General features: G+C 46.1%; 1 protein-coding gene across 2 annotated transcripts in view; it reads left to right on the forward strand.

Moving 5' to 3' along the window:
• The window catches only part of Apold1 (apolipoprotein L domain containing 1), a 5,846-nt gene extending 1,617 nt beyond the window's left edge, over nucleotides 1-4,229 (forward strand). Inside the window, exons 2-3 of one of the 2 annotated variants that reach the window (XM_031383650.1) lie at nucleotides 486-521; nucleotides 663-4,229. In XM_031383650.1, coding sequence (XP_031239510.1) covers nucleotides 666-1,406 — 741 coding nt within the window. In that variant the 5' untranslated portion in view covers nucleotides 486-521; nucleotides 663-665 and the 3' untranslated portion in view covers nucleotides 1,407-4,229. The remainder of the gene's footprint in view (nucleotides 1-485; nucleotides 522-662) is intronic. The other variant, XM_031383651.1, reaches the window with a different exon arrangement.
• Nucleotides 4,230-12,222: the final 7,993 nt, after the last annotated feature.

Below are 12,222 nucleotides of genomic sequence, written 5' to 3' on the forward strand. Positions count from 1 at the left end.
AGAGAGAGAGAGAGAGAGAGAGGGAGAGAGAGAGGGAGAGAGAGAAACAAGTACCTTAAGTTTGCCAGGGGTTGGGGAACGCGCCAGACATTGGCTCTACCACTGAGCTATGTCCTCAGCCCTAGGGTCATGTTGATAACAGAGAAAAGTGTGTTTTCAAAGCACTTTCTTGAAGCAGCTTTCTAATAGTCTCCACCTTCCCGTTTAAATCTTTATTTAAATCTATGGATGATGTCCATAGATTCTGTCCCTTGGGAGAAAAGCAGAAGACAGCATAATCTCTGTTTGAATGCTCAGTTAACGGGTCCTGAGAACTTGTGTGACTTTAACCATTGTTTGAATGCACAGTTAATGGGTCCTGAGAACTTGTGTGACTTGCCCCAAACTCCAGAGCCGGCCTTAGAAAACTCGACACATAACCCAGTAGTAACCTACCTCCCTGTTCCCAGTCCTGAGTGGTTTATTAATTCGTGCATTTATTTCAGCAGCCTTGCGGATTGAATCTGGGGGCTGAATGCTAGGTAAGAGATCTACCATTAAGGTAACACCCTCAGCACAAAGTCTATTAATTATTTGAGGACTCTTGTGCACAGGCTAGCTCTAGCCTGGGGCAGCAACCGGTGTGGGGACTCCGGCTAACTGCGCCTCTGTGTCCCCTACAGGGCATGGAGAAGCGGGCGGCCTGGGAGCCGCAGGGCGCGGATGCGCTGCGGCGCTTTCAAGGACTGCTGCTGGACCGCCGCGGCCGGCTGCAGAGCCAAGTGCTGCGCCTGCGCGAGGTGGCCCGGAGGCTGGAGCGTCTACGCAGGCGCTCCCTGGCGGCCAACGTGGCGGGCAGCTCCCTGAGCGCCGCCGGCGCCCTGGCAGCCATCGTGGGCTTGTCACTCAGCCCGGTCACCCTGGGAGCCTCGCTGGTGGCGTCGGCCGTGGGCTTAGGGGTGGCCACCGCCGGAGGGGCAGTCACCATCACGTCCGACCTCTCTCTGATCTTCTGCAATTCCCGGGAGGTGCGGAGGGTGCAGGAGATCGCCGCCACCTGCCAGGACCAGATGCGCGAGCTCCTGAGCTGCCTGGAGTTCTTCTGTCAGTGGCAGGGGCGCGGGGACCGCCAGCTTCTGCAGAGCGGGAGGGACGCCTCCATGGCTCTTTACAACTCTGTCTACTTCATCGTCTTCTTCGGCTCCCGTGGCTTCCTCATCCCGAGGCGTGCTGAGGGGGCCACCAAAGTCAGCCAGGCCGTGCTGAAGGCCAAGATTCAGAAACTGTCCGAGAGCCTGGAGTCCTGCACTGGAGCCCTGGATGAACTTAGTGAGCAGCTGGAGTCCCGGGTCCAGCTCTACACCAAGGCTGGCCGTGGCCACAACCTCAGGATCTCCACTGATCTGGACGCCGCGTTGTTTTTCTAAGAGCATCCTCAACCTATATGGAATGTTCTAGATTCGTAGCATCCACAGGGAAGTGCAACATGGGTGGAGTTGCAAAGGATGATAGAAACTCTTCTTGTAGGGCATCCATCTTTAGCTCCTTGTGTATGTGAAGGATTTTTCACTCGTGTAATCCCAAAGGCGTTTGTGATCCTATTTGTCTGTGTAGTGGTTGTAGACTCAGACTGGGCCACGGAGCTAACTTGCTCTGCTCTTCCCACCCCAGACAGTTTATCCATTCACAGACCAAGCAGGACTATTGCATAGACTTTTCGGCATGGCTTCAAATTCACACCTCTAGGTGCCCTGAGAGGGAAAGCCACCAAAAGAGTCACTTTAATCCCAACACACTCACCCCTTCACTTCCATAAAGAAGCTGGGGGAGGGGCAAGCTGAAGTCCTTGACAATTTTAAATGACTGTATGAGGTAGCATAGAGGAGAGAGCAACGACTTTTGAGTTAAACAGTCTTGGATTGATCACAGGCTCTGTCCCCTACCATCGTGTGACTTAGCCCCCTTATCTTGCCAAGACTTGGCTTGTTCAGTGACACAGATGGTGGTAAGAGCCTGCCCTGTTGTGAAGCCCTGAGACAAGATTGACAAGCAGAGGCTAGCAAACCAAATATAGTTTATGGCCTGGCTCCTGACTGTCACCTGGGGGCTCACTAGAAAGGTAAACTGATGGACTCGGTCCCAGATTTCTGAAATCAGAGACTGCAAATATGAGGCCTACCTCTGGCTGGTTCTGCTGCCCCATAAACGTTTAAAATCGAAGACAGCAAATGTTCATCTCCAGCCAGGTGTGTTTGGGACATACCTGTAAAGGCCAGCACTTGGAGATAGAGACAGGGGGACCAGTAGTTCAGGGTCATTCTTGGCTACCTAGTAAACTCAAGGCCACTCAAGATTATGAGACCCTGGTCTCAAAAACCAAACCAAAAAGCACTTAACTTCTGACTCCCTTCAGTTGTTCAAAGACCCTCCAGAGCCTTGGGCCTTCAGAGATACTCTCAGAAAGTCCAGGAAAGACTGGCCCAGAAGCCAAAGAAAGACCATGCTGTGTGCTGGTGTCCCCTATAAACTAGGAGACAGAGCACTATAGACCCTTTAGAGGGTAGCGTTGCCCATTCATTGTACACACTGGTACAGAGGTAATGTGAACCTACCAGCAAAAACAAACAAAACCAAAATGCTTTATTCTTTGAAAACTCCAGACAACATATCTTTATTTATTTAAAGTTAGTTATTTAATTTCTGCATATTATTTACATTTGATTTTATTTAACTATCACATTTAGAAAATAATAAGAATAGTAAGTGTCTGAATGGGAAAGGAGTGTCCTAAGGCCCTTTCCGAGAGGTCAAGTTTGGATTTCTAGAGTCTTTTTCCCTCAGAGAGGACTCTTCAGTGTTTGGCATGATCCTTGTAAGTAAGATGGGGGAGTCCTGAAGAGAGAGACTAAGGTGAATTTTAAACTAGTAAATGGAGTCTTGAATTGTGGGAGATATGAATGATTAAGCCTATGTGTCCTGAAGGTACTTTGCCAGGAAACATTTGACTTGAAAAAGAAAATCTATTTAATCCAGGGGTGGAGGAATAGAGACACATGAAGGAAGCACTTAGACTTCGGAAACCTGATGTCCTGTGAAATCCTGTTTTTGTAAAATTGTGTTATGATAGAGATCTGTCGCATTTTGACCTTGAGGCTGAAAGAAACCTGTTATCGATGTTGAAGAAAGTAGTTCTAATTTATTCAGTGTCTTCCTAAATTATCCTTTTAAAAAGTTGGAAAGTCTTTGGGACCATACCCAAAAAACCTTGGCTGTATATTTAAATTATTTAATGTCTGTGCAGCCCCTGTGCTTCCCAATGATGGCCGTGAGTCTGAGGAAATGTAATTTTGGCATGAGGGGAAGGGGCTGCTGTTTCTATATTTGTTTTTGTTTTCTATAAACTGTAATTAATTAATTTGACATTGATTTTTTTTTTGACACTGTGTTTTTCTCTAGGTAGCCCTAGCTGACCTGGAACTCACTCTATAGATCAGGCTGTCCTCAAACTCACAGAGATCTGCCTGCCTCTGCCCCCTGAGTACTGGGATTAAAGGAGTGTGCAGCATGCCCAACTTGGTTTTTTTAACTGGTGTGATTTCTAGACTGCCTTGTGTGGGCACTGGAGTAAACCTCATGTTCTCCCTCTGTCGTCTGGCTAAAGCCATTCCCTGATGTCATCATGTATTGATGCTTCATCTCAGGTTATACGGCTCCAATACTGAGCTCCATATAAAACAAAATGGGAATGTTTTGAGTATAGTAAAGTACTAAACTTCTAAAGGTTTTATCAGTGGTCTGCTTTGTGCGTATCTGAGAAAGTGTCTACTTTTGATCCATAGTTGGATGTAGTGGTAACTCAGCCTACAACCAAGGCATGATGGCAGAAGGGTTTAGAGGTTGAGTTCCAGGCCCCCTGAGCTACACAATGAGAACTCATCTCAAAAACAAAAGGAAACAACCAAAACTGAAAACACATTTGAATAAGTCACTGTTTGTCTGTATTATGAGGGATTACTTGGTCATTCTCTTTCTTCTGTGTAGGCTTGTTGTGAAGATTGGAGGATTTGCCAGGGGTTAGCAAAGTTCAGTACAGTTGATCCTAGAGACAAATTGTTTATTTCTTTCATGGGACAGTGAAGTGGGTTTTCCTTTTGACCTTCATTCTGTAAGCAAGCAGGTTGAAAGGGTTTGTGGCAAAAATGAAAAGAGAGAAATAAATGGCAGGGTTTGGAAAATACGTGTTTGTTCTAAATGCTGCGGTGTTCCTGTGTTCCTTTCTTGGTTTTACAGTCACCTGGATTGATTTGTTTCACAGCAAAGGGAATATATTTGGTTTGCATCTTAAAACTCTGATAAAGTTTTGAGGCTGGAGAGATGGCTCAGCAGTGAAGAGCATTTGTTGCTCTGACATGACAGCTCACAATTATCTGTGACTCCAGTTCCAGGGGATGCTCTCTTCTGATCTCCATGGATACCAGCTATGCACATTGTATGCATACATATATGTGGGCAAAACATTCATATATACAAAATTTTAAAAAATCATAAAAAACCAGCCTTCCCAAGAAGGAAAGAAAGAAAGAAGGAAAGAAAGAAAGAAAGAAAGAAAGAAAGAAAGAAAGAAAGAAAGCACCCTTAGTGAGCATTTTGACCCTAACTCCTGTGTATTTGCCCTAGACACAGGCCACTCCAATATGATGAATTTCAAAGGTAAACGTATTTTCTGGTGAGGGCAGGGGAGAGAGGAGTAATGTAGAGAACGTTCTAGGTTGGGTACGTCAAACAGTCAGCTTTCTGTATTTCTCCTTCCGCAGCTTGGTATGAATAGTAAGGAAAATTAGACAGAGGTTGTCCAGGGGCTGAAGTGATGGCTCAGTGGCTAAGAGTCTTTGCCCAGTTTGGTTTAAGCATCGATTTCAGTTGGCTCACAACTATGTGGAGTTCCAGTTTCAGGGGATTTAATGCCCTCTTCTGGCTTCTGTAGGCACTTGCATACCCTCATACACACATGCAGACATAGATTAAAAATAAGTTGTAGAGAAGAGACTATCACTATCCAGAGATAAGTGGAGATGAATGTAGCTGAATACGGCATGGCAGCATCCTAATTCACTTCTTCCACTACAGTAAATCAGTCCTTCCCCTTCTATTGGAGGGAGTGGCTCAAGCCTAAAGGATTTTTTATTTCCTCATAATTACTAGTCCCATGTTTGTCTTTGAATGCATCTAAGCTATATGAGTCAATTGTTTAATCAGTGATATACAGGAATTCCCGTGTAATCTAGAAAGCAGGCTTCTAGTCGTCTTAAAAATTTGAAAGTGGGGCTGGAGAGATGGCTCAGTGGTTAAGAGCACTGACTGTTCTTCCAAAGGTCCTGAGTTCAATTCCTGGCAACCACATGGTGACTCATAACCATCTGAAATGGGATCTGATGCCCTCTTCTGGTGTGTCTGAAGACAGCTACAGAGTACTTATATAAATAAAAAAAAAAAAATTGAAAGTTAGTTGGTCCTGGTGATCCCAGCACTCAGAAGGCCAAGGCAGGAAGAATTTTACCTTCTCCATGAGCCTAGGTTACATAGTAAGGCCCTACCTTTGAGGAGGAGGAGGAGGAGGAGGAGGAGGAGGAGAAGGAGGAGGAGGAGGAGGAGAAGGAGAAGGAGGAGGAGGAGGAGGAGGAAGAAAACAATACCAACTTGCTGGGCAGTGGTGGCACATGCCTTTAATCCCAGCACTTGGGAGGCAAAGGCAGGTGGATTTCTGAGTTCGAGGCCAGCCTGGTCTACAGAGTGAGTACCAGGGCAGGCAGGGCTACACAGAGAAACCCTGTCTCAAAAACAAAAAACAAAAAACAAAAACAAAAACAAAAACAAAAAAAACCAATAAAACAGCAATACCAACTTAAAAAAAAAAACATAAAAAACAAAACAAAACCAAACCACAGCACAGCCAGCCCTGGTTTGGTGGTGCTTGCCTTTAACCCAGGCATTCAGGAGGTAGAGGCAGGAGGATTAGGAAGTCAAGGTCAGCTTTACCTATGGAGCCCAGCCTGAGTTGTAAGAGACTCAAAATACAAAAGCATTTAAAATGATCAGCTGATGACAAGTTTGGTCTCTCGTCCTGTTACTCCAGCCCTAGGGAGCTCCAGATAGGAGGAAGATGAATCCAACACTAGCCTGGTCTACAGAGACGTATCAAACAAAACAACAAAACAAAACAAAAGCCTATGTGGTGGCTGCCATAGGCAGGTGGGACTTATATTCTGGAGTCACTCTAACTGCTCATCTATGCACTTGCACCTTGGAAAGCTGCTTCCGGGGTCTGTGTCAGCTTGACTCTGCCACAGCAAGCCTGAAGTTAGTTGTGAGCCACCATGTGGTTGCTGGGAATTGAACTCAGGACCTCTGGAAGAACAGCCTGTGCTCTTAACCGCTGAGCCACCTCTCCAGCCCATAGCTAACAATTATTAAGAGCTTACAACCATTGTTCTAAGTACAACTTGATTTTATTTACAATAATCTTTCCAAGTGGTCACTCTAGTTGCCTTGCTATTATTAGGTACTGTGAGGAACTAAAGAGGGCATACAAAGAGAGTAACCCAGGATTTGAGTTCTGGAATGGTCTGATTCTAGAGTTAATACTCTTAGCTATTCTACTAGTGAATATATTTCTGCCAGCCATGGTGGCTCATGTGTCTAGTCCTGGCATTCTGAAAACCAGGACAGAAAGATTATGAGTTCATGGGCGGCCTTAGATACAGAACTGATCTAAAGAGGAGGCAGGGGGTGGGGGGAGAAGAGAGAGAAAGAAGGAAGAAAGAAAATCCCAAACCAAGAGTGAGGCTCTTGTGGAGGGGCCACCCCTGGTGTCCTGGGTGGTATAAGAAAACAGTGGGCTGAGCAAGCCTTGAGGAGGAGCCCAGCAAGTAGCATCCCTCCATGCTCCTGCCCCAATTCTTACCTCCAGGTTCCCTTTCCTCCTGAAGTTGCCTTTGGCCGTGGTGTTCTATCACAGCACCAGAAACTAAAATCCTGGGCCAACCGACCTCGGAAAATGAAACTGCCCGAGGTCATCCCACCAAAACTGCCAGAACCTGGTTGTCAGTTTTTATTTCTTCCAGCTAGGGTGTGCGCTCACTTTCAGTCCAATTGTGTGGCCTCTCCGATGGAAGAGTCCAGGTGAGTAAGTGGGTGTGAGGATGAGTAAGGCTCCAGGTTCCACCAAACAAAGCTAAGTCGTAATGTGCTGTATGGGTGATTTGTTGTTGACATTACACTCTGAGATGCAATAAAGCATTATCTATGGTTTACATTTCATCCTAACTTCCCTATAGCATTTGACATTGTAAGCCACCTGTGCTCATCTGTGTCACCTTCACGCAAACCAGAGTCACTTGGAAGGAGGAAACCTCAATTGGCATGCTGCCTCCATTGGATTGACCCATGGCACATTTTCTTGACGAATGATTGATATGGTAGGCCAGCCCACTGTAGGAGATGCCACTCACGTGCCGGTGGTCCTGGGTTATAAGAAAGCAGGCCAAGCAAACCATGAAAATGCAAGTAAGTGGCACTCTCCATGGTCCCTGCCTCAGTACCTACCTGGAGCCCCTGCCCCGCCTGGAGCCCCTGCCCTGCCTTCCTTCAGTTGGGAACTGTGACCTGGGAGTTATCAGATGAAATAAAGCCTTTCTCCCCAGAGGTGCTTTTGACCATGGTGTTTTTCACTATCTACTTTAAAATTTTTAATTTAAAATTAAATAGATAATTCACTGCTCTGTGTGGTGGATGTGTGTACACACTTGTGTGGAGCTATGTGAGTGCCAAGGTCAGAGGTTGGTCTCAGTTGTCTTCCTCGATTGCCCTCTACCTTCTTTTTGAGATACTGACCTTGGAGTTCACCTTTTGGCTAGCTTGGGACCTAGCTTTGGATCCACTGTCATCCCCTCATCAGTGATGGAGTGATAGATCCGTCCTAGGATCTGAACCCAGGTTCCCATGCCACTGTGTGTGGCACACTCTTTCCCTGCTGAGCTGCCTCCCCAGGCCTGGCTTCCCAGTTCCTTTTTCCTTCCTTCCTTCAGTCCTTTTCCTCCCTCCCTTCTCATCCCTCCTTTTCTTCTTCCCTTCTTTTCTTCCTTTCTGTTTTCTGTGCTGGTGATCAGACACAGAGCCCTGCACATGTCAACTTTAAAAATATCTTTCCTCTTTTGAATTCTTCAGCCTCTATAGATGTTTCTGGTTCTTAATTTCCTGGGTAGCTTTTCTCTATCCTCCATTCTTTTTTTGGGGGGGGGGGAGTTGTTTTGTTTGTTTGTTTTCAAGACAGGGTTTCTCTGATTAGCCCTGGCTGTCCTGGAACTCACTCTGTAGACCAGGCTAGCCTAGAACTCAGAAATCCACCTGCCTTTGCCTCCCAAGTGCTGGGATTAAAGGTGTGAACCACCACTGCCAGCTCTATCTTCTATTCTTGAACTTGAAGTATCTCCTAATTTTAGACTCTTTTTTTAAAAAAATGGATTTATTTAGTTAATGTTATTAGTACACTGTAGCTATCTTCAGACATATCAGAAGAGGGCATAGGACCTTATTACAGATGGTTGTGAGCCATCATGTAGTTTCTGAAAATTGAACTCAGGATCTCTGGCAGAGCAGTCAGTGCTTAACCACTGGGCCATCTCTCCAGCCGTAATTTTAGACTCTTAAGTGCTACCTTCTTAGCTCCACTGCCTCCATATAATGCCTTCCCATGCATGTCCACTCTCCATGTTTCACTACTCAACTCCTGACCTATGTAGGATTTAGCTGTAAAACATCTTTCTTTTGAGTCAACTTGAATTTGATGGGCATTAAATGAGATGAAGAATTAACTATGTATGAAAACTGACCAAGAATGTTGCAGATCAGTTCTTTCCTTTTAAAATTCTCTGTTAAGAAAATATTTATTTTTATTTTATATATGTTTTGCCTGAATGTATGCATGTTGAGACTGGAGACTTGTGAATTTCCAGACCAGCCTGGGAAACTTAGCAGGAGTCTGTCAAAGGGGAAAAAAAAATCTCTAAAAAAATAAAACTTGGTTCTGGGTTTGAGTGTAGATTCAGAAGCACACCAAGTTTCTGTGGCATTTGCTCCACCTCCTTAGTGCATCAGGGCGGATGAGCCTTCAAAGGAAGAGCTAAGGTAACTTCAAATAATGGTGTGATGTAGGACTGTTAGAGGGCTGAGTCTGAAGGAACAGGCTCTGGGTGGAGGTGCAAGTTAGAAGGTGATTCGAAGGAGGAGAAATGCAGGAAGCAAAGCAAAGCAAAACAGGGTAGGTTCACCCTCAGTGATGGATATCCTCCATGATGGGGTTAAAGCCAGGCCTCATGCACTTAGCTCTCTCCTATGCTGTGGGCCTCAGGGAGTGAACTCAGGTCTTCAGGCTTGGTGGGTATTTTACCCATCAATCAACCCAGCCCCAGAGATTTTGAATGAGCCGTAGAAAAGAATCAGAGACCATCATACACCACTGGAGAAAGTCGAGCAATTATCTTTAAGAGAGGGTGGGGGATTAGCTGATTTCTCCTTCAAGGCTGTGGCGTCATAATGGGGGTGGATTTGCCGATCACTTGAAAACAGTTCAAGAGATGCTAAATGATCTCGAAGTGTGAGGACTTCACAAAGCAGCTCCAGCTTGTGCTGGTCTTTCTGTTTATTGGTTGCAGTCATCTCGATGTCAGCTCATTGTCTTGGGAAGGTTCCTGCTTTAAAATGTGGCAAGGCTGCCGTGAATGTCATCGAGACAACATGCATGCGCACATCAACACGCGAGCATGGCAACGGGGTTGGGTTGTCAAGGAGTTTCATAAACCTCTCCATCTTTAGTAACCTGTGTTTTTAACTGTGCGTGCCTTTAAAAAGAAAACTCTTGTGTTGTGTATAAGGAAAATGACAGAACCAGGAAGTGAGTCAGAGCTGCTTTTCCGTTTTCATTGCCCAGCTCATAGTGTGAAGTTGACCTTGAGATCCTGGCTTCTGTGGATTTTGACGTTCGGATTGTAACATCCACATACCTTGCTTGGTGTTGACTAGGTTAGACCCTTTCCTTCCCTGTGTTTAGTTACTACAGTATGTAGTCTGAGACCTCAGATATTTTGGGATCCTAGAGACAAACATTCTACCGACCTGAAGATGGAGCGTGTGTGTGTGTGTGTGTGTGTGTGTGTGTGTGTGTGTGTGTGTGTGTATGTGTGGACAATCTAGTGACCAAGTAGCAGGCTTGATAGGGAAGCTGGCTTTGCTGTCACCCCCCCCCCCACCACCGTGCAATGGTAATTGTTAATCCGCTCTAAACTTCCCAGCGGGTGCACACAAGCTTCTCCTATTGCCCCAAAGTTCTGGATTCCTGAAAGAAAAGCACACAGACAGAGCCTTATATTTTAAACACTTTAAACAGCTCAATGGGTGGGCCACTTCCTAACACCTCGTGGCTAACACATACTTCCCTCCAATATTCCTGAGTTAATTCTTACTTAATCTGTGTATCATCTTTACTGTACCCTGCTTGGCAGCCCTCCCCCTTGCCCCCTGCACCTACATGTTGGCTGTCTCACCCTCCTGCACTCTTCTGGCTTGGTCCATCTCCTATGCTCTCAGCATGGCTGGATCCATCTTTCTCCTTCCCCAGTCCCCTCCTGGGAATCCTAAAAGCCCCGCTCTGTCTCCCTGCCCAGCCATTGGCCACCGATAACTTTATGGACCAGTCAAAAACCAACTGGGGACAGGCCTCCTTTCGTCCTACGTGCCGGACACTGCAAACAGGTTTCTGGGTAACGTAATTAGCATGAGAACACAACACAAGCCGCTACACCCCTGCTATGCCCAATATCTCTGAGCCACATTGTAGGGTGGCTCTCCCCACAGGACTGACTGGCTGTTCCATCGCCGCTTACCAGGACTGATCCCTCCAGGTTCAGAAATTCCTGCAATCCATACTCTCAGCAAATAAAAAAACGCTCTGGGTATTTAGCACTAAACACTCACACAAGACACTCCCCTCACTCTGTTCTCATGCTCTCATGGGGCAAGTATCACCCAATGCGCATATAGTGCCGTTCTAGGGTCTGTCTGTTCCTGTAGTGCTGGCAGGACATCAGATGGTACGACGGTCTAGGAGTACTAGTGACAGGTCTGAAGAGAAGTGGAGGTCTTAGCGGCAGAGTCTAAGACTTGCTGATGTGAGACCTGCAGGAAAGGTGAGAACAGGTCTGAGAAGCAATTTTTTGTTTTGTTTTTTGTTTGTTTGTTTGTTTGTTTTTTCGAGACAGGGTTTCTCTGTGTAGCCTTGGCTGTTCTGGAACTCACTCTGTAGACCAGGCTGGCCTCGAACTCAGAAATCTGCCTGCCTCTGCCTCCCAAGTGCTGGGATTAAAGGCATGCGCCACCACTGCCCAGCCGAGAAGCAAGTTTTAATGTGGGTTGGAGAATAAGTTGTTGTTTCAGCTCAAAATTCATTGTCTGCTGAAGGAATCCTTTTACAGTGTGTAGACTATACAAATAACAAGATAAATTGGCTTAAACTCAGGAAAAAGACATTTAAGGGCACATTACTGATATTTCTACTTTCTTTCACCATACCAAGGATGGCCCAGGGACGAAGCAGCACCACCATAGGACATCATAGGGTCTCCCATGGCCTCCTGTACTATCACTTTCTCACTGCTAGGATCAAAGGCCTGGCAACAGGCCACTTAGAAGAAATAGCTTATTTTGACGGACTCAGGGAACACAGTCATGGTGGGGAAGGTGTCTCACTGCATCTGTAGTTAAAAGACAAAACTGGGAGAATTACACAATGATTGCCATATGGCTTTCTCCTTTAAAATTGACTTACGTTTGTTTATGGTGAGTGTGTGTGTGTGTGCTCGCGCAGTGTAAGTGTTACAACCCTGAGGAGAAAGGCATCCCCAACTGAAGCATTATAGTGCGGAGGGGGAAGGGTTTCCCAGTGCAAATGTTACAGGTATGAAGGGAATGCATCCTGGCAAGCTGCGAGCCAAGGAATACCACAGAGTCTCACCACACGACGATTCTCACAGAAGAGATTTATTAGAAGGGGAAATCCAGGAGGTGGCTACCTCTGCTCCAACAAGAAGCAGCAGAGAACAGAGTAGAAGACAGAGATTTATTTAGGTTTGAGGCGGGGGTGGGGGGAGTGGAGGGGGTGAAGGGGCGTAGGGGGGGCATTGGGGTGGTATT

The sequence above is a fragment of the Mastomys coucha genome, unplaced genomic scaffold (assembly GCF_008632895.1).
Source record: "Mastomys coucha isolate ucsf_1 unplaced genomic scaffold, UCSF_Mcou_1 pScaffold20, whole genome shotgun sequence".
NCBI lineage: Eukaryota > Metazoa > Chordata > Mammalia > Rodentia > Muridae > Mastomys > Mastomys coucha.